At 55.8% G+C, this 27,389-nt stretch overlaps 1 protein-coding gene and 1 long non-coding RNA gene across 4 annotated transcripts in view; one reads left to right on the plus strand and one right to left on the minus strand.

Annotated features, from left to right (window-relative positions):
• Window positions 1–552: 552 nt before the first annotated feature.
• NTNG2 (netrin G2) overlaps window positions 553–27,389 on the plus strand; it is a 50,995-nt gene continuing 24,158 nt past the window's right edge. Inside the window, exons 1-3 of one of the 3 annotated variants that reach the window (XM_054174152.1) lie at window positions 553–930; window positions 3,601–4,734; window positions 21,384–22,027. In XM_054174152.1, coding sequence (XP_054030127.1) covers window positions 4,522–4,734; window positions 21,384–22,027 — 857 coding nt within the window. In that variant the 5' untranslated portion in view covers window positions 553–930; window positions 3,601–4,521. The remainder of the gene's footprint in view (window positions 931–3,600; window positions 4,735–21,383; window positions 22,028–27,389) is intronic. The other 2 variants (XM_054174150.1, XM_054174151.1) reach the window with 2 other exon arrangements.
• On the minus strand, window positions 7,167–11,017 carry LOC128898632 (uncharacterized). The gene is made up of 2 exons (XR_008462926.1): window positions 10,929–11,017; window positions 7,167–7,214 (listed from the first exon to the last, which is right to left on the minus strand). It is a non-coding gene; the product is annotated as an uncharacterized LOC128898632 (long non-coding RNA).

Consider the following 27,389-nt stretch of genomic DNA (forward strand, 5'->3'; position numbering starts at 1 on the left):
ATCCCCGAGTTCTTTGCTTTGTTTATCCTATTAATTCCAACCACCCCCTCTTCCCCCACCACACACACACGCACACAGCCTCATTTGCAGCAGCTTCCACCAGCAGAAGCCTCCCCAGAAATATTCAGGGCACACGAAGAGAACTTCCACGGGCGGGGAAACCCTCGTGACTACGGCTTTGATTTTTTTCCTCCCCCCCTCCTCGAGCAAACATGATCTCATGATTTTTTAGGTTGATTTTGGGTTTTTTTTAAAGCTCTTAAAGGAAGGGGGGGGGGGGGGGGGGGGGGGGGGGGGGGGGGGGGGGGGGGGGGGAGGGGGGGGAAGAAAAAGAAGAAGGAGGAAAAGGGAAAGGGAAAAGCCCCAGCACGGAGCGCTCTCCTCTCCCGTTATCTAACCGGGACATCACGGATGCTGCAGCCGCGGTACCCACCGAGCTACCGGGGCTGGCTTGAAGGCTCCCCGCTCGAAACCTCTTCTTCCTCGGGTGGTTATTCTTCCTCCTCCCTCTTCTCTCTTCCCTCCCTCCCTTTCCTCCCCCCCCGCTCCCCGCTGGCATTTCCTCCCTGCACCTTTAAGAAGCACATTGCTGCCCGGTGGGATGGTGTCTGCTAAAGCTGCACAGAGGAAGTTACGCAGCCGGGATCAGGCTCGGAGATAAAAGCTCCGATTGTGATTGAAAGTGAGAGCAAAAGGGATTTCAGCCTCGGCATTAACTTGCCGGGAGAGCCGGGGATTGCACAAAGCTTCCCCAGCCATCTGCCCTTGGGGGCCGGCGGCGCAGCGGCTCCTGGCCGGGCTGGGGGAGGAGGAGGTGGGTGTGTGTGTGTGTGTGGATGTTGGGGGGGGTGTATTTGAAGGGGGGATCCCCCAAGCCCTGAAGTTCACAGCTCCATCGGGAGCCCCGCACCGCAGAGCTCCCTCCTCCCGGTAAGGACCTGCAGCGCCGAGCACCGGCCAGGGCGGGCGGGGAGGAGAGGTGGGGGGGGAGGAAGGCGGGCGGGGCGGGGGGGGAGCGGCGGGTAGCCCCCATCTCCCAAACACCAATATCCCCATCTCCAAAACATTGGCATCCCCATCACTCCAGCACCAGCATCCCCATCTCCCGAGAATCGGCATCCTCCTCCGTGCCCCCAAAGTTGCTCTGCGGCTCCCCCAGGCTCTCCCCCCGCCCCCCCTCTTCGGGAACATCTCCAGCTCCCCACAACCAACTGGGCGTATTTATTATTATTATTATTACTATTTGGTCCCCGCGGAGTTTGCAGTGAAGGCTGAAGGCAGGGAGGGCTCCGCTCCACCCCAGCCCTGGCAGTCCCGAGAAGTCCTTTAGTGGGAAAAACCCAAGCCGGGCGGGGGGAGGGAGGTGAAGCGGCTTCGCTTCTCCTGGCACCACAAATGCATTAAGGAAAGTGGCTAAATGTGGGGGTTCCAGGTTTTTCTGTCGGGAGCTGCCGCTCCGCTGAGCTCTGCGGGGTTCCCCGGGGGGTGTGTGAGGTTGGTTCGGGCTCCTGGCACATCGCGGCAGGGTTGCGGGGAGGATGTTCCCCAACTTTGCTTTTCGGGCTGGGAAAGAGGAGGAAAAACTCTTGGGCTGGGGTTTGTTCCGAAGGCAACAAACACACCGGGAAGGGAAGAGCAAACTCCTCCGTCGAGTTTACTTTCAGTTGGTAATTGCGGAGCGGCTCGGGTGCTGCTCGGCGGGGTCTCTGCTTTTCCAGAGCTGCTAAGCCCATCAGAATAATCAGAAAAGGAGGCAGCCAAGTCAAGGTACAATCTAATTTCGTGGGGTTTCTTAATGCTCTGGCTCTCAGTCCCCAGCGACTGCTGAGAACTCCTCAAAGCAAACAAAGCACATTGATCCCACCCCTGCCCAACTGCAGCTTCTTCAGAAGAGCAGGTGAAGATTTATTTCTCTAAGAACCAAACCAAATCAAGCAGGGCAGAGCCTCCTATTCCATCAGCCTCTCCCCCCCTCCACCGCGTTTGCAGTATGTGCTGCCTCATTTCAGAGCAACTCTTTCTCTGCACGGGGACAAGTGCTGCACCGCAGACCTTGCCAGGAGCCCGCACACCCCCCCCTGGCTGAGCGGCATTACATTCATTTTCCCGGTGAATTCTTTTTGCCCTGGGACTCTCTGACATTTAGCCAGCATAACAAGACACTAATAGATATTATAGATTCTTTCTTCCTGTGGTTTGGGTTGGTTTGGTGTGTTTTTTTTTTTCCCCTCCCTGACAGCCATTCAAATATAATTGTTAAGGCTAGGAGAATAGATCCATAAGCCCAACACCAGAGTCCTCATTAAACCTCCCCAGCTCGTTTTCAGGCAGCAGCCTGCAGCCTGCCCCTCGCCGCTGTTTGTTGGGCGCTTGGCTGGGACCAGTTTGATGTAATAATTAGGAACTGACTTGTTAGGACTGAAGAGACAGCTCTGATGTCAGCAGCACTGATAAACACTGTGTCACACCCCTTTATTATTTTTACTACATTTACTCATAATGCAAAAATAGCAGCCGGGCTCCTCTTGCTCGGGGAGTTTTATTCAGGTCCAAGGCAGCTCTAACCAAGGCTTTTCTTTGAGAGCTTGGCAGTGAAGCATGAGAGAGAGCTGCTGGTTTCTGAACTCATTCATCTCAATCAGCAACCTTTCAACTACAAAAAGCGGGGGGGGGAAAGGGGAGATGGCAGCACGGTGACATGAAGCCCCCCCCCCCGACACGGATCAATGCATCAGTTAACCTGGACTTTGAGCTTTAGTGATTGAGCAGTGAGAGGAAGCAAAGGCTGAAGGTGCTGCTGAAGCAAGCCTCCCTAAATTGGGGGAGAAAAGTTGTGTGGGGGGAGAATGAAACAAAGGGAATCATCCAGAGCTAAATTTCTGTCCTGGGTTTGTGCCTCCCCGCTTCAGATCTTCCTCCTGGAGCTGGTGCTGGGAAAGGGGTTGACTTTTGGGGGGTGTTTTGTTCCCCCCCTCCTAGCTCTTCATCGCTTTGGTTTGCAATGGCTTGGGATTGTTATGGCTCCGCTGGAAAGAGGACAGAATCACAGAGATGTTGCTCTAACCTGAAGTGGATACGGGGAAGGTCATTGCTCTTTGTATTAGGTGAACCTTAAATGTTATTAGGACTTTAAATTGTTCTTTTATTAAATGTTATTGTTCAGATAAATCATCAGAGGGGATGCTGGACAATGGCTCTGTCTCCCCAGCTGTCTCAGTTATTTGCTTATCATTTTAAGGCTATCAATTTGTCTGTCTGTCCCTGCTCTCTGCCTACATATTCTCCATCTTCTAATGACCTAGAGCTGCTTCTTGATATTATTTGAGGACCCATTAGAGCTCTTGTTGTCCAGCTGCTGTAACAAACCAGGTCCCTGAAACGGGGGAGCAGTCCTCCTCCTCTCCTGGACGGCAGAGGAGCCCTGAGCATCTTACCATGGATTTCCTTTTATTAAAGTTGTATATCTCCCTCTTGCAAAGCCTGGCTCAGGAAGCTCAGCTGAGGGCTGGGGCTCCTGGGGGACCCCTGCTCTTACAAGTCTTTTTGCTCTGACTGTCCCCCCCCTTGCTCCCAGCTGATTTATCTTTCCATTTGCTCTAGGTGCAGCCTGCTCATGAACTCTCCCTTTGCCCTGACCATGAAAGAGGGAGGAGACCTCAGGTAGCAGCATGGCTTGTGGCTGAAGGCTTTGAGAGCTTGATGCTCAGCTGCCAAAAGGCAGAGCTGGACACAAATCCTCTCCTGTGAGCGTCTCCCTGCTGCTGTTAAGGGAAGCAGGGAGAAGCAGCAAGGACAGAACCGCTCCTGCCAACCCACTGACTGTCCAGCATCCTACCAGGACCGCCAGGGATCTCGCCACCGACCCGACGACTATGTTGAGGCAAACATCCTTTGGGAGCAAGGAATTTTAACTCCAAAGAACCTCCTCCCTTGTCAGAGTGGTACTGATGACCAGATGCTAGGTCTCTTTCTGTGTGCTAACATTCAAAAGCTCCACCAGCTGAAGGCAAACCACAGTTCAAGGCACTCTCCACGGCGACGCAACTGCAGCAGACCAGAAGGTTGAGGCAAACCTGATCCAGCACCACCTCACAGCCTCTCCAGCTTACTCCTATCAAATTTCATCAGCAGCTCAGAACTTGATCTTTCTATTGATTGACTGGAGTCACCTCTAGATATTTTCATGCTGATTTGGAAGCCCTTTTGTACAACAGAAGGGGGTGGGGGGTGGGGAATGAGGGTAAGGAAGACTTTTGACCACTGATCAGCAGCTCCGGCCAAAACTTTCCCCACTCACCGCTTCGCAAAGTTGGCTTCCGTGCCGAGAAACTTGCCACAGCCAAACAGAGCACGCAGAGTGGGATCATTCCTGTTGGCATCCTGGATCTCCTTTGACTGGATCACTCTTAGATGAGGAGTTTCCATGCTGATCCCGAGAGCAACCCCTAGCCCAGTAGCTGCCTTCCTCGGGACTCTCGGCGCTGCCCTCGCCCAGGGCTCCAGCACTTGGCCGCAGCTGCCATGCTCTACCTGGCTGCTTTCCTCTTGCACTGTCTCCCCTTGGCCATGGGACAGTATGACATTTGCAAGTCCTGGGTGACCACGGATGATGGCCCATCATGGGAGTTCTATGCTTGTCAGCCCAAGGCCATGAGGATGAAGGATTACGTGACAGTGCGGGTGGACCCGGCAGGAATCACCTGTGGGGACCCTCCGGAGAGATTCTGCACCCATGTAAGTGTTTCCCTCTGTGTCTCATGGGTTCTGTCAGCCTGGGCATGCAGGTGACCACAGGCAGTGTCCTGCCAAGGTGCTGTTCTAAGGACATTTCAGTTCAGGGTGGCAAGGGTGGCTGCTCTCTTGAGCTCTCCCGGGCTGTAGAGCAGGCAGGAGGTGTCCTACCCCTTCCAGTGTGGTGCCAAGAGGTTAGCCCTGGGGCAGGGATGATGTTGGAAAGCTGAGGAGTAGCTGGGGGAGCTCAGAAACTCCTCACCCAGGGGGGGTAAGATTTGGAGAAAGCTCTGACCTCAGCAAGCACACAACCTGAGCTGCTCTGAGCACGTCCCTCTGCCTGCTAAAGCCCCTGGGGTGTGTGCACCAATCCCACCCCCAAAGGCTGCTCCAGCAGCAGGGCTGCGTTAGGGCTGGCTGCTTCAGCTCAGCGTGAGGAAGGGTGGGGGAGGCCGGCGTGGCTCCTGCACACTGGCAGCTCAGGCTGTTGGTCTGATAGCCACAAATCCCACTGGAGAGGCAGCTCAGGTGCCCCTCTCTGTGCCCTCTCAGGAGAGAGCCCTGTGGACAAACACTTGCCCTGGTAGTTAAAATCTTTAGCTTACTTTGCCTTAAATATTAATCATCGCATTTCATTCCCTGCACCACAAAGCTCAGCTGCAACCTTTGATCCATAATTCACAAAGCTTTTGCCTTGCTCAGAAGGGTTCAAGGGGTCAAAGCAAAGAGCAAAACAGCATCCCCTCCCAAATGTCATCAGGGAATGCTCCAAAGCACCCATTTGAGGCACAGGAACTGAGAGAGCCTCTGCTGCTAGGGTTTCCAGCAGGGGTGGGAACTGGGCAAGGAGAGTCCACCAAAAGAAGTGTCTGCTTTTTCTATTATTTATCAGGAGGAGGGGAAGTTCTCCCTCTGAATCAGTGGAGGAAGCCTCATTTTCTACTGCCAGCATTATCCAGGCTTCTGCACCCCCATGCCTCCTTTTTCCCCACTTGGAAAAAATGCACAACCCCCTCCTGGAAAATTCTGCCCTGGGCCCAGCAAGCTCAGGGCAGCTCTTGAGAAGCAAAGGTTTGCTTTGGTACCAAGGGAGGCCAAGCATTTCTGACCATCATATCACACTGCCAACAGTTACCCACCAGCCTAAAGGGTCTCCTTGGTGCCAGGGAGGACATTTTCCCTGTGAGGTTGTAGCTTTTCCTTTTAAAAGATCATCTGAAAAGAAAGATTCAGTTGGGGGTTGCAGGTACAGCAGTCAGCTGTGGGGTCAGCCTGGCTTTCCATCTGGCTGGCTGCACAGACCTCATTGCTCTCTCTCTTTCTCTGAAAGGAGGTTGTGGTGAGGGGGGTGTTGGCCTCTTCTGCCTGGTGTCAGGTGACAGGAGGAGAGGAAATGGCCTGAAATTGTGCCAGGAGCAGTGCAGGTTGGACAGGAGGAAAAATGTCTTTGCTGCAAGAGTGGTCAGGGGCTGGCACAGGCTGCCCAGGGAGGTGGTGGAGTCCCAACGCCTGGAGGTGTTCAAACAGAGGTGCAGACGTGGATCCTTGGGGCATGGTTTAGTGGTGGTGGTGGATGAAGGTTGGACTAGATGATCTTGGAGGGCTTTTCCTAGCCAAAGAATTCTGTGATCAAAAGGTGGACACCAGCTTGCTTTGCTCTACACTCGCTGCAGTGATTTGCAAACCCTTTCTGTCCAAGGAAGCTCCAAGCCCTCAGCTCTGCTGACCTCCAAGGAAGGGAAAGACACAAACTGCAGGCAGCTCCCTGCATCTCTTGGCTCACTCAACACTGAGCTAAGATCTTTCTGCTCTGGGCTGGGCAGTGCTGGGTGCTGCAGCCTGCTGCGTGCTGGAGCACTCCAAGCTCTGTGGGCAGCCAGGAACAGGAGTCATAGAATCATAGAGTCACATCAATGCAGAGCAGGGGGCTGCCTTCCTGCCCCTGCCTCACCCCAAGGCAGGTACCTGGCCCAGCTCTCCTCCCCCAGAGCAGAAACCAGCACTCACAGCCATGGCCCTGAGCAGCTCCCTGAGCAGGAATCCAGCTAAGAACACAAGGGACATGATGCAAGTTAGGTTTTGGGGATGGGTTTATGAAATCCCACCATGCCCACAGCCCTTTCTCCCCCCTCTCACACCAGCAGTGTCCTCTCCAAGGGATCAAGAGATTTAAAAACCAAGCAGATGAGGAGCAGCCCTGCTCAGATGAGCAAGGAGCACCCCCAGCACTTAGTGCATGGAGCAGGGAACGGCTGCAGGAGAGCTCCAAGCTCTGGCCCAGCCTCAGCACCGGGGTGGGATGTGCTGGGAGGGCAGTGAGGGACATTTCACAGCCTCTGTCCCACAGGCCACTTACTGCTGAGCATCCCCTTCTGGTCAGGAAGAAAGTAGAGTCAGCAAGAAACGACCTTTCCATTCCTGGTGCTGGGTGGTGACTTGACACCTATTGACACGCAGAGGATGCAAGCCCAGATTTGCTTCCCCTGCACAAAGGAAGCAAGGGACAGAAATCGATGCCACTGCCCACTGATCAATGCCACTGCCCTCCCATCGTGGTCACTGCCCCCCTCAGCCCCAACCCTGCCTGCAGGAGGGGAGGGTTGAGTGCCTCTCACCCCATGCAGCCCCTCCAGCCTCTTTTGGTGTCCTCTTACCCTTTCTCTCCAGGTTTTAATTACCTTTCTGCAACAGGTTGCTCCTCGCAGGAGCTCAGCTCCCCAGCAGAGCAGCTCAGAGCCACACAAGGGGCTGAGAACTCTCCTAGGTGTCCCTCGGAGCAGCAGGGCTCTGCCGGGGTGGTTGAAGGAGCGGTGCTCAGAGTGAAGCACAGCCCGGCAGGACGCCAGCCCTGCTCAGACGGCTGAAATCAAAACCAAAGGCACACAGACATCTCCCCGCGCTGAAGGCAGCCAGCAAGAGGGGGCAGGAGGATGTCCCTGTGTGGGGCATCGCGGTGGGCAGGCAGAGGAGGAGGAGGGTCTTGGTGAGAGTCATGACAGTGCAGGGCAGTGAGCCTTCCCTGCCAGGCTGTGCTGGCACCAGTGAGGCACTGGAGCAGGCTGCCCAGAGAGGCTGTGGAGTCTCCTCCTCTGGCTCAAAACCTGCCTGGATGTCCTGCTGTGCAGCCTGATCGAGGCAGAGAGGTGCATGGGGTAGAGGGGAGGTGTGGGGTTACTTCACCATCCCAGCCTCCCGGGGAGAGGGAGGAGGAAGGGGGAGGCACAGCTGGTGGGGTGCTCCCAGGCGCTGAGATGTGCTGAAGCTTTTCTTTGACAGCAGGCAGAGACCTCAGAGAATTCCCCTTCCAAGAGCCAGCATCCTGCACACAGGATTGAAAAAGAGAAAAATCAGACCTGATTTGTGGGTGGTTTACAAACAGGGCAGGGAGCAAGCAAGCCCCGAAGCCCCAGCCCCTGCTCCAGGCAGCTCAGGGGGCTTCCAAATCGTTCCAGCCAAAAGCCAGGAGCGGTGGCTGGAGGGCTGCCTGCGAGCCAACAGCCATCACCAAATGACTTCGCTGCTCCTTGACACCCCGCTGAGAGCAACCCACCCCCAGCCCAGGGCTGGGAACACTTTCCCCACTCCCCCTCAGAGGTGTCAGGGCAGCACTTCTTGTTCAGACGAGGCCCTTCGATGCAAGGCTGAGCTCTCAGCCCGTATTGATGGGTCAGGGGTATTTTTCTTTGGCGTCAGCATTGTTTCATCAGCTAATAGAGCTTGTTGACTTTGGCACGGGCACATGAAAGGAAAAGGCTTTATTTATTCATTACACATCCAGCCGAAGCTGATGTTTAATTCTTAGCTAAACTTTTCTGAATGACATGTGGTCACAAGGCTTCTGCTCAAGAGCTGGGCTGGCTGCTAAAAGGGGGAACAAAAAAACCCCAGGCAAGCTTTGGGGCACAGAAACCTTTCTTCCTCCCTCCCTCCTCAGCCCATCTCATGCAGCCCTGCCCAGTCCTATCCTCTCAGCCCTGTTCAGCTGCAAGCCAAGGGTGGGGGCTTTGGGCAGGATTACAGCTGAAGGTTTTTTGAAGTCAGGAAGAAAATGGAATTGCTGCAGAGATACTCTTCTGAAGGTGCATCGTGAGCTGGTGGCTACAGGATGGATTCATCCCCTCTGGTACCCTGCCACAGCCATGTCCCAGCCCACAGGCAATGCCTGTGCAGGAGAACCATGAGGTCAAAGCCCTGTGACCATCCCAGGGCTCCAGGGCAGCCTCTGGGCCGAGCTGAGCCAAATGGCAAACTCTTTCCAAGAAAAGGAGATGTTCCTCCTCCTCCTTCACTCAATCAGCACTGCCACTGCTGGCTGCAGACTCACCTTGGCTTCTCCTCTTTGCCCTTCCTTGCAGGACCTAGATGGCCTTGGGGACAATTATTTTGCCTCTATCCTGAAATTCAGCAGCACAAGAAATCCACCTGCTGCTGTCAAACTCTCCAGGACATCTCAGTCAGGGTTGTGGGGCTGGAAAGTTGCATCTCTGTTTTCAAATGTGTGCCAACAGATTCCTCCCCCCTCGAGCCCTCCACAAGACTAAAATGCTGCAAATGCTGGAAAATGCTCCCCTTTCTCAGCAGGGTTTGGGTTGGGAGGGACCTTAAAGATCATCCAGTTCCAACCTGTGGGCAGGGACACCTCCCATGAGCCCAGGTTGCTCAAGGACTCATCCAGCCTGGCCTTGAATCCCCAGGGATGGGATAGCCACAGCCTCCCTGGGCAACTTGTTCCAGCATCTCCCCACCCTCACTGTCAAGAATTTCTTCCCTAACCCCAGGCAGAAAGGAACCAGTTCCCCCCAGCCTTTCCCAGCTGGATGCTGTTCCCTTTTGAAGGGCAAAGCTTTTCTTCCAAGCACTTTATCCTTGCCCACCTCACTCACGGTGCAGGCAAACTTTCTGCTCCCTCTGCCAATTAAATCCACCTGACAGCTGGAGTTTTATCACTGTGTCTTTTCCATCAGCCAGTGGAAATGATCCTTGTTAGGGGAGCAGCATCCTGCCTTGCAATCCCGAGCTGGGCATTTAAGGAGCTTGCAAGGGGCTGGGAGGGAAATCCGTTTGCTCAGCACGCTCTAATTTGAGTTCTATTCCCTCATTTTCCCTAAAACCTTTGCTTTCCTAACACCGAGACCCTGCCGTGCTCCCGAGCAGCCTCTGTGGCAGCAGAGCAGCAGTGTGTAATTTGCTGAGCAGCTGCTAACAGGAGATCCCAGGGTCTGCCCCCAAGGGCAAGGAGCAGACGATCTTGACTTCAAATAATGTTCTCTGCAGCGGCCCCGAGGTGGGAAGTGATTAAGGGTGGGGAAGTGCTTAGGGGTGGGAACCAACCCGAAAGGCTCCAACCCTTGATCCCAGGCTGGAAAGCATCGGGGTGAGGAGGTGCAAGGGGTGGATCAGGGTGGAAATGGCAGCAGTACCTTTTCCAGGCTCTGCTCTCGGAGGAGAGTCTTCAGACAAGGGCTTGGAGTGACAGGACGAGGATCAACAGCTTTGAGCTGGAAGAAGGGAGCCTAAGACTGGAGATTAGGAAGAAATTCCTGAGAGTGAAGGTGGAGAGCCTCGGGAACAGGTTGTCCAGGGAGGCTGTGGATGAGGAGAGCCTTTGCTCCCTCCCCTTTCCCACCCCCTCCTGCCCTCCCCCATTCAAACTCGCAGAGCCTCTCGCAGAGGATGAAATATTCATGGCGGTGGAGCGAGCTGCCCTGCCAAGGCTGCACGTCGGCAGCTTCCCAGGCACACAGCTTTTAGAGCAGGACACTTTTCCTACTTCCTAAGCATTTTCTCAGTCCTGAATCAATAATGCACTCGGAGCCCAGCACAGGAGGAGCTGCTCTCCTGCTCCTGCTGCTAGGGGCTGTGGACACTGAGACATCTCCAGAGCAAGATACTAGGGCTTCAGAATCAGAGAGTCATACAACTGTCTGGGTTGGAAAAGCCCTCTGAGATCACTGAGTCCAACCAGCAACCCACCACCACCAGGGCCACTAAACCCTGGCCCCAGGTGCCATGGGCACACAGTTCTTGAACACCTCCAGGGTGGGGACTCCAGCACCTCCCTGGGCAGCCTGTGCCAATCCCTGACCACTCGTGCAGCAAAGGAATTGTTCCTCATCTCCAACCTAACCCTCCCCTGGCACAATTTCAGGCCATTACCTCTCCTTCTGTCACCTGACACAAGGGAGACCAACACCCACCTCAGTCCAGCCTCCTTTCAGGGAGTTGTAGAGAGCAATGAGGTCTCCTCTCAGCCTCCTCTTCTCCAGGCTAAACACCCCCAGCTCCCTCAGCTGCTCCTCCTAAGAATGAGGGCAGAGAAGGGGTGAGGCAGGATCCAAGCAGCTTAATTTGTAGAGAAGCTTCAGCCAAGTGCCCTGGGGAGAGCAAAGATTGCAGCTCTTAGGTACAGAGAGTCCAGGCTGGGAGACCAGCTCCAAATCCCAAGTCAGTGTGGTTTAAGCACCTGCAGCTCTGGAGATGTGCTCACAGCTGCTGGCTGGGGGGGGTCTGGTTCACATCAGGTCCCAATCCCAAACACTAGGTCACTTCACAGAATCACAGCATGGTTTGGGTTGGAAGGGACCTTCCACATCATCCAGTTGCAACCTCCCTGCCATGGGCAGGGACACCTCCCCCTAGCCCAGGCTGCTCAAGGTCTCATCCAGCCTGGCCTTGAACACTCCCAGGCATGCACAGCTTCCCCGGGGAACCTCTTCCAGGGCCTCCTCACCCTCACCATAATCCCCACAAGCCCCAGAGGAGCAGCTGCAGGGGTGCAGGTCCCGTGGGGAGGTGGGTGGGAGGTGAGCCCAGGGCACCCGGGGGGCTGGGGTTAGAGCAGCTCACCGCGGGATTAGCAGTGCCCAAAGAAAGAGCTGCTCCAAACCGCTGCCGCGGCGCTGGTGTGTGTGTCTGTGCCCTGCAGGGCTGGGATTATCTGCTTAGGAGTGGAATTTTCCGGGCTCTGTTAACCCTTGTGTCACCCCCAGGGCAGCTGCACCTACCCCTTCTCAGGCCAAGGTGCTGGGCAGCAGCTCCAGCAGCCGAAGCTGAGCTGTCCCGGAGCTTTGCAAACGGAAGGGCTGCCCTGAAGTCACCCTGCCAATGGCACCCTCGGGGTTCTTCTTGGGCAGGTCACCTGTGGGCAGGGCTGGTTGCAGTCTGGAGGTTCAGCCTCGGGGTTGCCATCAGATTTCCTGGCTGCTTCTGGCTTAGGCAGAGTGGGCGTGAAGGGATTTGTGTCTGTGCAGGAGCACTGCAAGGGTGCACAGGGGACTTGGCTTGGTCCTTGTGCAGCATCTCCCTCTCCAGACCCTCCCTGGATGTCAGCCTCCTGCCCAGGCTGTGCCACCTAGGGTGCAAAGAGCACTTCAGACCCCTTTAAGGGAGGTGCTAAGCAGAACATGAGGGGAGTTGAGACAACACGAGGTGAGAGCAGAGCTTGCCTCGACCCTCCTGGTTTGCCCTGACCCTCAAGGTTTGCCTCAACCCCCAGGGTTTGCCCTGGCCCCCATATCAAGACTGGGTGAAGGAGCCAGCACCTTGCCCAGCTGCAGCTGCCTGGGGTACTTGGATCTTTATCAAGGTGGAGCCCCAGTGCTCCCAGTGCAGCCCAGGCATGCTCCTGACATCCCTCCCTGCCTCAGTGTCCCCAGGTGGACATAGGACTTTCATTTCACCACCACCACACAGCCCTGGCTGGCAGAATGATGCTCCCCTATGGCTGGTGGGGTGCAGGGCACAGTGCTGAGCTGGTCTGAGATACACAGGAGATGGTTCTGGACCACAGAGGCAGGGTGGAGGGGGAAGAGGGAGAGGAGCCACGAGCAGGGGCCAGATCTCTTCCCTGGCAGAGGTGGGCCCAGGGGAGCCTGAGAGCCTTGAGCAAGGGCTGGGTGGTTGGGTGGAGGAGTGTCTGCTCCAGGCCAAGGAGAGAAGGCAAGGAGCAAAGCCAAGCACCTCGCTGAGCACCCCCAGGGCGGTGCTGGCTCCTGCTGACTCATGCTCTCCCGAAACCCACACCCTGGCAAAGCTCTCCTGGTGCCCAAGCCAGGGGTGACCTTGTGCTTGGACACCTCTGATCTGAGAGGAAGAGGAAGGAAGTGGAGGAGCAATCAATCCCCCAAACCACAGCCCGGAGAGGGAGATGGAGGGAGTGACATTCAGCAGAGCCAGAATTAGCAGCAGCTGGGTGGAGGGACCCCATTTCCACCCCATTAATAATTCATCCAGCTCTGCTGCTACCTGCTCACAAACAGCAAACAGCTCGTTAGCCAGCTTAGGCTTTTTCCCCCCCTTTTGCTCTCTCTGCCCTAATAAGAGCCCACTGCAGATGGTTGGGGGATGGAGGTGGCAAAGGAAGGGCACAGGAGTGAGCAAACCACCCCACCAGCCTACCCTGAGCTTCCCATCCCATCCCCTCCTGGCTGCCTGCCCTGGATGCTGCTGCCTCTCAGCCAGTTCCACCCTTCCCCTGTGGAGGTGAGGCCCTGGAGTAACCATCACTGAAGGAAAGATTCTTAAATTCAAGGATACAGAATTAACCAGGTTGGAAAAAACCTTAGAGCTCACCAAGTCCAACCTATCACCCAGCACCCTGGAGCAGGCTGCCCAGAGAGGCTGTGGAGTCTCCTTCTCTGGAGACTTCCAAAACCCAGCTGGACACATTCCTGTGCAGCCTGCCCTGGGAGATCCTGCTTTGGCAGGGGGGGTTGGATGAGATCACCTCCAGAGGTCCCTTGCAAGCCCTAACATTCTATGATTCTATGTGCATCAAGAGATGGAATACTCAGTGCAAGAGGAGCAGGGGCTGCCCCACAGCCCTGGAGCATCAGGGGAGGAGGGCACAGAGCCTTACCTGGGCTCACAGGGAAGAGCCAGCGTGGAGCTGTCTGGCTCGGGAAGGACCTCATGCTTCTCCTCAGCCATCTCCCTGCTCCTGGCCATCTCTGCTGGTGAGTTATGTCACCTGCCAGCTGCTGGAAATAATCACTGTAAATTAATTAGGGTTGTTTCACCCCTCTGATCCCTCCCAGCCCAGGAACTGAGTGAAAATTAATTGTCTGAGAGTTATTTCCAGTTCTCTGGGAGTCCCATCCTGCCCGCTGGCAGGTTATGCTTTGTGCCCTGAAGCAGGAGATTTAATTACCCACAAATGTTATTTTTGATCATAAAAATCACCTTGTCTCTGTCACACAGCCAGACAGAGCAGGTGACCCCTCAGGTCAGAAGCAACAAGAGTGTTAGCATCCCATAATGACATGAGGACAGGCTCACGTTTTCTCCCAGGACAAAGCAGTTCTGGCTGGGAAAGAGCAGCACACCCTGGGGCAGGAACCAAGGAATTGCTTGGGGTGGTCCTTGTCACAAATGTGTGCTGCAGAAAACCAAACCAGAGCATCATCTGGGGTGGAAAAAGCTCTCTCAGATCACCCAGTCCAACCCTCAACCCAACCCCACCATGGCCACCAAACCCTGGCCCCAAGTGGCCACAGGTTTCCTGAGCACCTCCAGGCATGGGGGCTGCACCACCCGCCCTGGGCAGCCTCTGCCAGTCCCTGACCACTCTTGCAGCAAAGAAATTGTTCCTAATCTCCAACCTAACTCTCCCCTGGTGCAACCTGAGGCTGTTTCCTCTTGTCCCCCCTTGGGAGAAGAGACCAACCCCCACCTCAGTCCAGCCTCCTTCCAGGCAGCTGCAGAGAGCAATAAGGTCTCCTCTCAGCCTCCTCTTCTCCACACTAAACACCCCCAGCTCCCTCAGCTGCCCCTCACTAGCCCTCTTCTCCAGACCCTTCCCCAGCTTCCTTGTCCTTCTCTAGACCCACTCCAGCCCCTCAATGTCCTTTGTGGAGTCAGGGGCCCAAACCTGAAGCCAGTATTTGAGGTGTGGACAGGGACAGGGATGGAGATGGAAGGGAAGCTGGAGCAGGAGATGGAAGTGAAGCAAAGCCCTGCAGCTCAATCCCAACAAGAACCAGAGGAACTCAGCAGGAAAGGGCACAGAGGAAATTGTTTTGGCTTTGTCCTGCAGCCTCCTGAGCAAGCAGCTCCAGCTTGGTGTTGGATGGGGAAAGGGAGTGGAGGGAAAAAACCAAAGCCGGGGGGGAAATGTGTTCCAGAGCCCCCAGAGGAGAGGCAGGGAACCCCCTCCATGTGAGGACCCCCAGCTCCCCTGTCCATCAGTCCTCCCCATGACAGCCAAGGCTGTTCAGGGAAGGAGGCTGCAGGACACCAGTGGTGGCAGCAGTCCGTGGTGGGGACGTGAGCAGGGCAGGAGGGATCAGGTGTGTGGCAGGGTTCTGCCTGTGCAGTGGTTTTGAAGGACCTGGAGGAAATCTGACACCAACTTAAGGACTGTGCAAGGTGATGAGGAGACTCTGGGAACTTCACCAGCTAAGCTTTGAGTGGAAAATCAAAGGCAGGGTTGTAGGTGACCTGTGAGAGGCTGAAGGGCCTTGGGACACACCCCAGAGCTCCTTAACCACCAGGGCTGGATGGGGTGGATGCTAAGGAGGGAATTGTCCCTTCCTGGGTGGAGGTTCAGACTGAGGTTTCCCTGGTCACAAGCACTCCCTAGAGGGAGGGAAGGAGGCTTTTGTGACACCACCTGCCCCACTGAATCACTCTAGCCACTGCCCAACCTGCAGGCCAGTAAAACCCTGCTTCCACACCGGGATGTTTCCCCCCTAAACAACTTGTGCCACTCAGAACTGGATGGAGACCTACAGAGAAGAGAGGGCTCAGAAACCTGAAGAGGAGGGTTTGCTCCATGCAGACCTTCCTCACCCACAGCCCTTCCACTTCCTGCAGCAGATGCAGCTTCCAGCTGCTGCTAACAGCTCCATGAGGGCCAGGACAGACAACCCCTGCTGGGCATCAGAGCTTCTCCTCTCTGCTCAAGGAACCTGGTCCCTAAGCATCTCTCATTTCAGAGTCTGCAGCAAGCTCCTCCTTATGCTGAGGGACCCAGCCCCAGCTCTTCAGGCTACAGAGGGCTGTTTCCACAGCCCCCAGTTCCAACCAGCAGCAGAGCTTGCAGGAGAGCCTGGAGCCACCCAAGGTTTGAGAGCTCTGACTGGGTTTGAGAGCAAGTTCTTGGGAGAAAAAACCCCCAACCAACCCACTGCAAAAGCAAGGACCCAAAGAGAAGCCCACACAGCAGCACAGACCTGTGTGCCAGGGAGAAAAAGCTCCCCATGAAAGTCAAGGACCTCTCCCTCCCCAACTTGGTTTGGATTCCCAGGGCTGGTCCATGTTGATGAGACCTTCTCATTACTCTTACCAGGAGGCTAATAAAGGAGTTGGTCCCAGGGTGAGCTGGGTTTCAGCAGAGGCCTTGGCTCAAGCATCACAACTCCATCAAGCAGAAGCAATCCCTGAAAGCAAAGCAGCTCCAGGGGGATCCCTTAAACCATTAAACAAACCACTCTGGGTTAGGGGAGCTGTGCTGAGCAGCTCCACCTTGCACATCCTCTGCTGACTGCTCCCTGCTCACACCTTGGATGGTTTCATCCCCACTTTTAGAATAGAACAGAACAGAACAGAATAGAATAGACCAGACCAGGTTGGAAGAGACCCTCAAGATCATCATGTCCAACCTATCAACCAATCCAACACCACCTAATCAACTAACCCATGGCACCAAGCATCCCATCAAGGCTCCTCCTGAACACCTCCAGTGATGGTGACTCCACCAGCTCCCCAGGCAGCCCATTCCAAAGGGCAATCACTCTCTCTGTCTAGAACTTCTTCCTAACCTCCAGCCTAAACCTCCCCTGGTGCAGCCTGAGACTGTGTCCTCTTGTTCTGGTGCTGGCTGCCTGGGAGAAGATTAATCAGAGAGTTGCTCCAGATGGAAAAGCCTTCTGAGAGCGAGTCCAACCAGCAACCCAACCCCACCACGGCCACCAAACCATGGCCCCAAGTGCCATGGCCACAGGTTTCTTGGACACCTCCAGGGCTGGGGACTCCACCACCTCCCTGGGCAGCCTCTGCCAGTCCCTGACCACTCTTGCAGCAAAGAAATTCTCCTTCTTCTCCCCCCCTAGCCCTCCTCTGGCACCATTTCAAGCCATTTCCTCTCATCCTCTCTGTCCTATTATTATTATTTGCATTATTTTTTCTGCCTTGTGCAGCCAGTGATTGAGTTGCTTTCCAGCTTCCCTTTGGCATGGAGATCTCCTCCAAGCTGCAGTTTGATTCCTGCACTCACAACAGATGTCTGGTTTGTTTAAAATATTCAACAGCCTAATGATTAATCAAGTAATCTCACCTACAAAAATACAGAATTTGGTGCTGGGAGCCTTCAAAATGCCAGGGAAAAAAACCAAACCCAACAATCAAAACAACTTTGTGCACTCATTAGGAGCCCTAGAAACCAGCTGGGCTTTGGAAAACTGAGGCCTTTGATTTGGGCTGGTTTCCCCCTTTCCCCCCTCCCCAGCAAGGTGAGAGCAGTTTCACTGCAGCATCCTGGGTCCCTGACACCCTCCTGGATCTCTCTTACACCATCCTGGGTCCCTGACACCCTCTCCTGGATCTCTCTTACACCATCCTGGGTCCCTGACACCCTCTCCTGGATCTCTCTTACACCATCCTCGGTCCCTGACACCCTCCTGGATCTCTCTTACACCATCCTGGGTCCCTGACACCCTCCTGGGTCTCTGTTACCCTCCTGGGTCCCTGACACCCTCCTGGGTCTCTGTTACCTTCCTGGATCGCTGACACCCTCCTGGGTCTCTGTTACCATCCTGGGTCCCTGACACCCTCCTGGGTCCCTGACACCCTCCTGCCTTGTCAGACCAATACCTTGTCTCTTAAGAAAAGCTCCTCAAGCATCAAGCCTCCTCTGTCACCTTCAGCAAGTGCCTTTTGCAGCGTTTTTTGTCCACCACCGACCTCAGGCACCAAGGGAAGGGAAAAACCCGAGGACTGTGATATTTGAGCTGGAGAATTGGGTCCATGTGAACCTCATGAGGTTTAACAAGGCTGAGTGCAAGCTCTTGCACCTGTGTCAGGGCAACCCCCAGTATCAATCCTGGCTGGGGGATGACTGAGAGGAGCTCTGTGGAGAAGGACTTGGGGGTGCTGCTGGGTTAAAGGCTGAAGACGACCCAGCACTGTATGACCACAGCCCAGCCCCAGCAGAGCCCTGGGGGCTGGTGGGCAGCAGGGGCAAGGAGGGCATTCTGCCCCTCTGCTCCACTCTGCTGAGACCCCCTGCAGTGTTGGCACCAGCTCTGGAGCCCCAGCACAAGGTGGACATGGAACTGCTAGAGCAGGTCCCGAGGAAGCCACAGCAGTGATGCAAGGGTTGGAAGCCCTCTGCTGTGAGGCCAGGCTGAGAGCTGGGGCTGTTCCACCTGGAGAGGAGAAGGCTCCAGGGAGCCCTTAGAGCAGCCTTCCAAGAATGCCAGTCAGAAGACTTTTTAGCAGGGCCTGTTGTGACAGGACAGGGAGGGATGGTTTGGAACCAGAGGAGGGAGATTTGGACTAGATGTAAGGAAGAAATGTTTTACATCAAGGGTGGAGAGACCCTGACCCTGGTTGCCCAGAGAGGTGGGAGAAGCCTCATCCCTTCAGCCACAGCAGGGCAGGTGGTTTGGAGCTGTGAGCAACCTGCTCTAGCTGCAGATGTCCCTGCTGGCTGCAGGGCAGTTGGACTGAGTGAGCTGTAAAGGTCTCTTCCCAGCCCAGGCAGCCTGTGCCGTGCCTCACGGGGGCACAACCTCGCCGTGATGCTTTGTTGGGGCAGGAGGTCCTCAGCCAGGGCCTTGCAGCTTCCCCTTTTGGGCAGAGCTGGGGCTGAGGGAGGCTGCAGTGATCTTTGGTGCACCCTCAAGAAATGAGCAACCAGAGAGAGCAAGTTGGGGAGCTGGAAGCCTGCAGTGTCTAGTTGCCGTGAGGACACTCACGACTGATTTAATAGCGTGAGACTCCGAGTGAGCTTGGTTTATTTTAAGCTCCCCGAGACCAAGTTTGCCTGGCTAATGCATTCTGACTTTTAGATTGAAGACATAAATATCTTGAGACTTTGGACAGATTCTTTGGAGGACACACGGCTTGGAGGAGGAAACCAGACTCAAAAATAAGAGCTGGAGCCGTTTCAAGCAGCGTTAGAACTGATCTTCCCGGGACCAAGAGAGCGGCCAAGGGATGGCCATCTGCTTCCGCTCCCTCCCAGCCCCCCCCTGCCCTTTGGGCTGGCTTCAAACCACCCCACCAGAGAAAATGCACCCAGCATCCCCTGGAGGAAGGACAATTCAATAAAGCTAACCCCAAAAAGGAACACTTCACTTGAGCAGAGGAAGCCGTGGTGCCCTGCCTCGCCTGGTGGCTTTTGAGGCTCTCCCCCGCCTTCCAGCGCTCTCACTTCCAGGTTATTTTTGGGCTTGCCCCATTCCCACCACGCAGCTCCCGAGCCATGTGCTGCCCTGGAGCATCAGGGGGGGCTTAAGGACATCTTTGAGCTTGCTGCCTGCTGAGCTGAGCGTGTTCAGGGGCTGGGATGGACAGCAGGGACTGTGCACCTTCGTGTCCTGTTCTCTGAGACGAGCATATGGGAGACAGGTGGAGTTTTGGCTCCGCTTCTCCCTGCTCCTGACCTGCCAGATCCCCTGCCAGGGACGTGCCTGGCCAGCCCTGTCTGCCCAGACTGGGCACTGGGAGGGCATCACACTTCTTAGACTCTGTTGCTTCCCTTGCTGCCCCTGGGTAGTCTGTCCCACCTTCCACCCAGGCCACCCTTTACTTCTCTGGGCCATGTTTTCTTACTGCAGTTTGGTGGCAGAGTCCTTCCCTTGTGTAATTTGGCTGCTGCTTAAGGAAGCCTCTGAGGAAAGCCCTGATATGATCTCCTCATAGCCCTGGAGGTGACCCTGGCCACTGTGGCCTTTAAGGGGACAACTCAAGCAGCAAATCCTGAGTAGAGATCCGTCTTACCCCATCGGAAGGGCTTTGGCAGCCCCGGTGGCTCTGCACACAAGGAAGCCTCAGGGCAAGAGTGCTCTTGCCAGGCTGTCTCCGTTCTTGCAGACTGCTGTTCATACAGCACCAAGGAGAGCTTATTGAGGAACCTTTGGTCAGCTCCCCAGCTGAGCCCACGGAGACACTGCCCTGCTGCACCCTCCTTCAGACAGGAGGTGAAAACAAGCCTCCAGGATGGTCTTTTCAGGCCCCCTCCATTAAGCCATCTGTGTGACCACACTGGCAGGAGGACCATACTGCAACCCAATCTGTTGTCTCGGCACACTCTGAGCCCCTCAGCACCTCAGCTGATGGAGCTTTTCCTTCTTCCCTTTCTACCAGCCAGCTGCTCTTAGAGGCAGCTCCATCCCCTAGCAGGAAGCTTTAGCAGGGGTGGTTGGACTGCATGATCCCCAGAGGTCCCTTCCAACACCCAGCACGCTGGGACTCTGTAACGTGCCCCTCAGCACAGCTAACCCTGACGCTCACCTCCAAACCTTCAACCTTTGCTGCATGACCTGGAGGCTGGGTGCAGCTCAGCATTTGTGTGTGAGAGCCTCCCTGCAAAACATGAGAACCTGGCCAGGCAATGTCTCCTGTGGGCAAAATGTGATGGCTGCAATTGTCTGCCATTGCCCAGGTCCATGGGCAACGAGTGGCATCACAGTGGAGTGGGCATCGTGGCCTGGATGGGGTGAGCCCATCCCCTGCCAGCTCAACCTCTGTCCAGTTTGGGTCATTTGAGCTGAGAAGTCACCAGCAATGGTCTCTGGGGTCAGCAGAGACACAAATCTCTGCTCTCTCTGCTGCCACCCAGCCCTGTCCCAGCCAGGAGATGGGAAATTTGGTTTGCCTCCTCTAGCCATGCTCAGAGGCACTAGGTGTGGGTGCTGTGTCCCCAGCTCGTTCAGCATCAGGAGCCTCAGGAGGCCTGGATGTGCTTTGGGGGTTGGAGCTGCTCACAGCTCTCTGTAGGCTTTGTAACTTAGCCAAGCTGAAGTGAAGCTTCTCTGAGACCTTCTCAGGGAAAGAGCTTTCTATGAAAACTGCCCCTGTGCCAAGCTGAGAAACCTTTCCCCAAGGGCTTCTCAAAGGAAGCAGCTCAGCAGTGCTCATGGCAAAGGCAAAGCCTCAAGTCTTAGTCGTCAGCTCATGCTCAGAAACAGCAGCACCCAGAGCCAGACCCCCAGCACAGCCCAGCTCAGCCCTCCAGCTAACATCTGACACTGGCAGCTAAAAACCAGGACCCCACAGTGGTGTGAGCTCTGCCAGGTGCTTGTCATGCCAATGCAACACCCACACCATGCCCATGCAATACCCACACTATGCCCACACCATGCCCATGTGATGCTCACACAATGCCCACGCAATGTTCATATCATACCCTTGCAACACCCACACCATGCCCATGCAACGCCCACACCATACCCATGCAATGCCCACACCATGCCCATGCAACGCCCACACCATACCCTTGCAATGCCCACACCATGCCCATGCAATGCCTACACCATGCTCACACCATGCCCATGCAATGCCCACACCATGCCCATGCAATGCCCACACCATGCCCTTGCAACACCCACCCCAAGCCCATGCAACTCCCACCCCATGCCAGTGCAACGCCCACCCCGTGCCCGCATCACGCCCAGGCGGCGCCCGGGTGACGCTGGCTGTCATTGCAGGAGAACCCCTACCTGTGCAGCGACGAGTGCGACGCCTCCAACCCGGACCTGGCTCACCCGCCCCGGCTGATGTTCGACAGCGAGGCCGAAGGGCTGGCCACCTACTGGCAGAGCGTGACCTGGCGCCGCTACCCCGAGCCGCTGCTGGCCAACATCACCCTGTCCTGGAACAAGAGCATCGAGCTGACCGACGACATCGTCATCACCTTCGAGTACGGCCGCCCCACCGCCATGATGCTGGAGAAGTCGCTGGACAACGGCAGGACCTGGCACCCCTACCAGTACTACGCCGACGACTGCATGGAGGCCTTCGGCATGCCGGCGCGCAGGGTGCGGGAGCTCTCGGCCACCAGCGCCAACAGGGTGCTGTGCACCGAGGAGTTCTCGCGCTGGGCGGGCTCCAAGAAGGAGAAGACCGTCCGCTTCCAGGTGCGCGACCGCTTCGCCATCTTCGCCGGCCCCGACCTCAAGAACATGGACAACCTCTACACCCGGCTGGAGAGCGCCAAGGGCCTCAAGGACTTCTTCACCGTCACCGACCTGCGGATGAGGCTGCTGAGGCCGGCCCTGGGGGGCACCTACGTGCAGAGGGAGAACCTCTACAAGTACTTCTACGCAGTCTCCAACATCGAGGTCACCGGCAGGTAAAGGGCTGCGGGGGTGCTGGGGGGCAGCTCTGCTGGGAGGTGTGAGAGCCAGAGAGGAGTCAGCCAGAGAGGAGTCAGCCAGAGAGTCATAATAGTCACAAAATCATAGACTCATAAGAGTCAGAGTCACAGAATCACAGAATCAGAGAGTCATAGAATCAGTCACAGAGTCACAGCCACAGGGTCACAGAGTCAGAGTCTCAGAATCAGAGTCTCAGTCACAGAGTCAGAGTCACAAAATCTCAGAGTCACAGAATCACAGAGTCATGGAACCACAGAAACATAAAATCACAGGATCGTAGAATCATAGCTCACAGACCACAGAATCAAAGGATCATCTGGACTCAGTCCTGCAGACCCCAGCAGACAAGCTTGGGGTGAGGCCAAACCCCACCCCCCCATCAGGTCTGGGGCAGGGGGAGGCAGGAGGGGGTTTGTTTTTCCCTTCTCTCTCCGTGCCGTGCATGGCAGCAGCAGCAAGAGCCAAGGACGGTGGAAAGATGCCGAGATGGCCAATTTCCCACCCGGCTCGTGGGCTCTGGGTGAGAGGGGACGAATCTGCCCAGCACCCCCTCCCCTCCCCCTGCTGACAAGAGTCACCACAGCGACAGAGGAGCCGTTTGTGTGGCTTCCAAAGCTGGTTGCTTCTGAGGCTTGTGAGCAAAAATGTTCTGCAGGTGCCACCAAGGCTGCCTTTGAACAGGCTCCAAGGGGAAGGAAGCTGCAGTGAGGGGTGGGAGGCCCTTTCCTCCCCGGGGGGGGGGGGGGGAGGGGCCAGGCAGGAGGCAGTGGTGAGGGCAGCAGCAGGCACAGGGCTTTGGCTTCATTCATGGTGTCTGGGAGGAGCATCCCTGGCTGGCAGCTGGGCTGGCAGCATCTCAGGGTGCCCATCGTTGGGATGGCTCAAGGAGGAGTCCCAGGGAGCTCAGGCACAGGGGCAGAGCTGCAGGAGAGCACCTCTGTGTCCATCTGCAAGCGCCCAGGGGTTGGGGCAATGTGCCTCTGGATCAGTACCATGGAATCCTAGAATGGGTTGGGTTGGAAGGGACCTCAGACATCACCATCAGAGCGTGTGGCATTGCATGTGCCACCAGGATTGTAGGGCACCAGGATTTTGGCAGGCAGCTGGCAGTGCCTGCAGGTGGATGTGGCACAGGGCAGCTCATTTCCAGCTGATGCTCACAGTCAAGGCAAGAGCAAAATGCTTTGCCCTCAGAGCACACCACAAGCTTGGGAGGTTTCCCATGCTGCAGCCTTAGCTGGTGGCTTCTAGGAGGTTTCTCTGATCCCCTTGGACTCCATGCTGCTGGGTCCCATCCAAGCTCCCCTCCATCCTTCATCCCTCTGCTTCCTGCCAGGAAACCTCCTCACCATCGTCAACCAGAGCTTTAGGGGGAAGCAGAAACAGAGCACGGGGAGAAGGGGAAGGAGTCAGCTGCCTTCCCTCCTCTGGCAGGCCAGAGGAGCCAGGGCAGTGCAGGAGGTTGCCAGGCTCTCCAGAGAGTCTGGTGCAGCCTGAGGGTCACTGTTGTTGCGATGGGCTGGTCCTTCAGGCTCTCCTGTGCCTGCTCCATCTCCTCATCCCACACCCCAGGTCCTTTTCTCCCTTCGGGGCTGAGTTTATTTTTGCTCTTTCTTCTGGCTGTCTTTTTTCTTTTCATTGTGTTGTGTTTGTCAGCTTTGCCTTTTTTTCCCTTTTCTTCTTCCATCCTGTCCCTATTGATCTGCAGGGTAACTGGAGATGCTGAGGAGTCAGGACAGGAATAGAGAGAGGAGTGAGCCCTTGCTCTGTGTGCTGTGTGTGTGCCAGGCGGGCTGGGGAAAGGCTTCTCCCCGCAGCTCTCGACTCGCCGCTCGGTTCCTCTCCCGGGCGCAGCAATGAGCTCGGTCATCCCCTCAGCGATGGGTGAATGAGCTTCTCCTGGCTGCTGGGGCTGGCACTCAGCAGCCTGCAAGCTGCCACTTCTCTTTCCATTACACACCCGAGTCCCTTTGGAGTAATTTCCCTCCCCCTCCTACCGTCGCTCAGCGAGCCGCGCTCCATCACGGAGACATTAATGAGAGGTAATTGGAGTTAATGTGCCGTGGCCGGGACATGTGGATCCAGTTAGGAGAAATCAGATCGAGCAGAAGTCTATCAATTTTAGGCTGATTATGAAGATTTCTCTCCTTCATTCTCCCCTGCCCCCAGTGCGTGCTCGCTCTGTCTGTCTGTCCCGCTGGAGGGAGGCAGGAGGAGGGAGCGCTGCTCCTCACTGGCAGCAGTGCCTCATCTCGGGCTTTGCTCAGGACAAAGAGGCACCAACAGGATGAGGGCTCCACTTTTGGGGTGGCAATGAAGCTGGTGAAGGGTCTGGAGGACAGGGCTTAGGAGAATTGGCTGAGGGAACTGGGGTTGTTCAGGCTGGAGAACAGGAGGCTGAGGGGAGACCTCTCTACAGCTCCCTGAAAGAAGGCTGGAGGGAGGTGGGGGTTGGTCTCTTCTCCACACTATCAGGTGATAAAAGGAGAGGACATGGCCTGAAATTGTGCCAGGAGAGGTTCAGGTTGGAGATGAAAACTTTCTTTGCAGCAAGACTGGTCAGGGATCCAAACAGGCTGCCCAGGGAGGAGGTGGAGTCCCCATCCCTGGAGGTGTTCCACAAACCTGTGGCCATGGCACCTGGGGCCACGGTTTAGTGGCCATGGTGGTGCTGGGCTTATGGACTGGATGATCCTAGAGGGCTTTCCCAACCAGATTTCCTCTCCTCTCTTCACTTGTTGCCTTTCAGGGGATTTCCTTGGCTTCCCTTCTGCTCACACAAAAGAACTGAAGGGAGAAGCCCTCAGTGCTCCTCTGCTTTCCCCTTGTGTGGTTCTTGGTGCTGTCCATGGATGCTCTCCAGGAGGCTTTGCCTTCTGCATGACTTAGAGCTGAGAATTTGTGGTAGCAGAGCAGAATTAATTTACTCAGCTCCTCTCCCAGCACCAGAGCCAGGATCAGGCACTTGAGACCTGAAGGATCAAGGCCATCCCCTAAAGCACCAATAAATCCAGCTGGTCAGTCATCAGTGGAACCCACACACAAGGGATTCATTTTTTTGCCTTCAGATGAAGCAAATCTTTATTTGAAGCAATTCCTGGCCAGCTTGGTGGCTGCCTCCTTCTCCTGTCCTCCAGGCCAGAGCAATGCCAACTGCTTGCTGTGCTTCCCCTCTGGTTGCAGCCCAGCTTGAGCTGGGAGTGCCAGCACAAAGTGCATCCTGGCTGCCTTCAGGCTGCTTCACCCCTCTTGGACATTCCTCCTTCTGACTCAGCTCGATGAAGCTGTTGGAGAGCCTCCAGCTGTAGATGTTTGCAGTCTTGACTCCTCTGACAAAGCTGTCTCTGGAAGGCAGCAAAGAGGAATGCTTGGTCCAGGAAGCCTCTGGTTGAGGGTCTTAGATCTGGTGTCACGATCAGTGCCTCCCATCAAGTGCCTTTCCTTGAGGAGCAGAGTGGGACCTGCTGGCTGCTGGAGGGGGACCTGGGATAAGTGATCTGTGAGAGCCTTCCCCAGCCCTAGTGCTGGAGCATCACCCCCAAACCAGCCACGGGCTCACCCAAACACCCCATCAAGAACTAGCCCAAACCCCCTGCATCCCACAGGCAGCTTCTGCCTCTGCTCAGCAGCTTGGAGAAGGCCACAAAAAAAAAAAAAAAGAAAAAGAAGAAAGCAGGCTGAGCACTGCCTGTGCCTTCTCCTGCAGCTCCTGGCAGCTCGACTTTGGGTCCCAGGAGGTAACAGTATCCTCGTGTCAAGGTCGGCCAAGTCTGCGCCAACGCTGCGCCGCCTTCCCCGGCCTGTCCTCGCCTCCGTGCTGGGCAGCCCCTGAGAAGCTGGAAGGCTGAATTTCCCTGGCATTCCTCCAGGCTGGAATTAGCTTGAGTTCAGGGGGAAAAGAAAATAAATAAAAATCATCTTGCTCTTGGTCAGAGAGGTGAATTAACCCCCCCCAGAAACCGCTTGCTTGGCTTTGCTTGAGCCTCCGCGAGGTGCCTGGATGCCTCTCCTCTGAGGCAAGGCTGAGCTGGGGCTGTTTCGGGGGAGGAGGCTGAGGGGCAGGCAAGCTGAGGGGCAGTCAAGCTGAGGGGCAGGCAAGCTGAGGGGCAGTCTTACTACAAATGCCTGCAAGCATCCAAGGAGTGGGTGTCAGGAAGGTGGGGCCAGACTCTTCTCGGTGATCCCCAGTGACAGGACAAGAGATAATGGGCATAAACTTGAGCACAGGAAGTTCCATCTGAACATGAGGAGGAACTTCTTTGAGGGTGGCAGAGCACTGGAGCAGGCTGCCCAGGGAGCTGGTGAAGTCTCCTTCTCTGGAGACTTTGAAGGACCACCTGGATGTGCTCATTCATCTCTCTTCCCATCTGTCAGACTTCTTCCTCCTCCCAACCCCAAGTCTCTCTCTGTTGCTTCCTCCTTCCTCCACCAAGATCCTCTTCCCCTACCACAGAGGCAGTTCTCTGAAGCCCTCTCCTCTTGCTGGTCCTGCCTCTGCCATCACTGCTCCTTGGAGACCTTCAGAGCCCACCTGGACCTTGTGACCCTGCACAGCCTGCTCTAGGTGACCTCGCTTTAGCTCAGAGATCTTGGGAGGTCCCTCCCAAGCCCTACTGCTCTGCGACTCACTCCCACTGCAGCAAGATGGAGGAGAAAGGATGCTGGGTGGGAGGAAGTCAGCAAGAAACCCTGAGAGCTCCTCCTTCCCCCAGCCACTGGTGACACTTTGTCAATAGCTGGAGACGGATGCCCAAGGTCCTATTACCTGCTCCTGGCTTTGCTTTCTGGAGGTTTTTATTTCCCCTCCGATTCTGCTGCTGAGCTGCGTCCGGCCCCGGGCGGATAATAGGATTCCATCGATAGCCTGAGAAGGTGATGTATGTTAAAGCACTTAATATAAAGAGACTTCTACAGGAGCCCAAATTCAATTTAGCCAATGAACTCGATTGCAGGCATTATTGCATTCCAGGAGCAAGACCAAGAGCATTTATACACATTATTACTCTGCAAATATTGATGCTCACCTACCCGGGCGACGTCCTCTTCACCCTTCCTCCCTTCTGCTGCCCGACCCCCTAATGGGCAGCTTTGGGGTTGTGTTTGCTCTTTAAGGCAGCCCTGAATGTAAATAACTTTCCACCAGGCAGCAGGATCCTGACAGCTGGGGAGTGTCAGCTGCTTTCAAATAAATAGCCTCTGGGATGGGAGCAGCCGGCCAGCCAAGTGCTCTCCACTTCAGCATCCTGGGAACTGGCTCCTCTCTTGGCAACCCAAACCTCAGAGGGCAATGAGGATGGTTCCTCCCCACCAGAGCTCATCCATCCCTACCACACAACC

This window comes from Dryobates pubescens, chromosome 29 (genome assembly GCF_014839835.1).
Source record: "Dryobates pubescens isolate bDryPub1 chromosome 29, bDryPub1.pri, whole genome shotgun sequence".
In the NCBI taxonomy this organism is placed as follows: Eukaryota; Metazoa; Chordata; class Aves; order Piciformes; family Picidae; genus Dryobates; species Dryobates pubescens.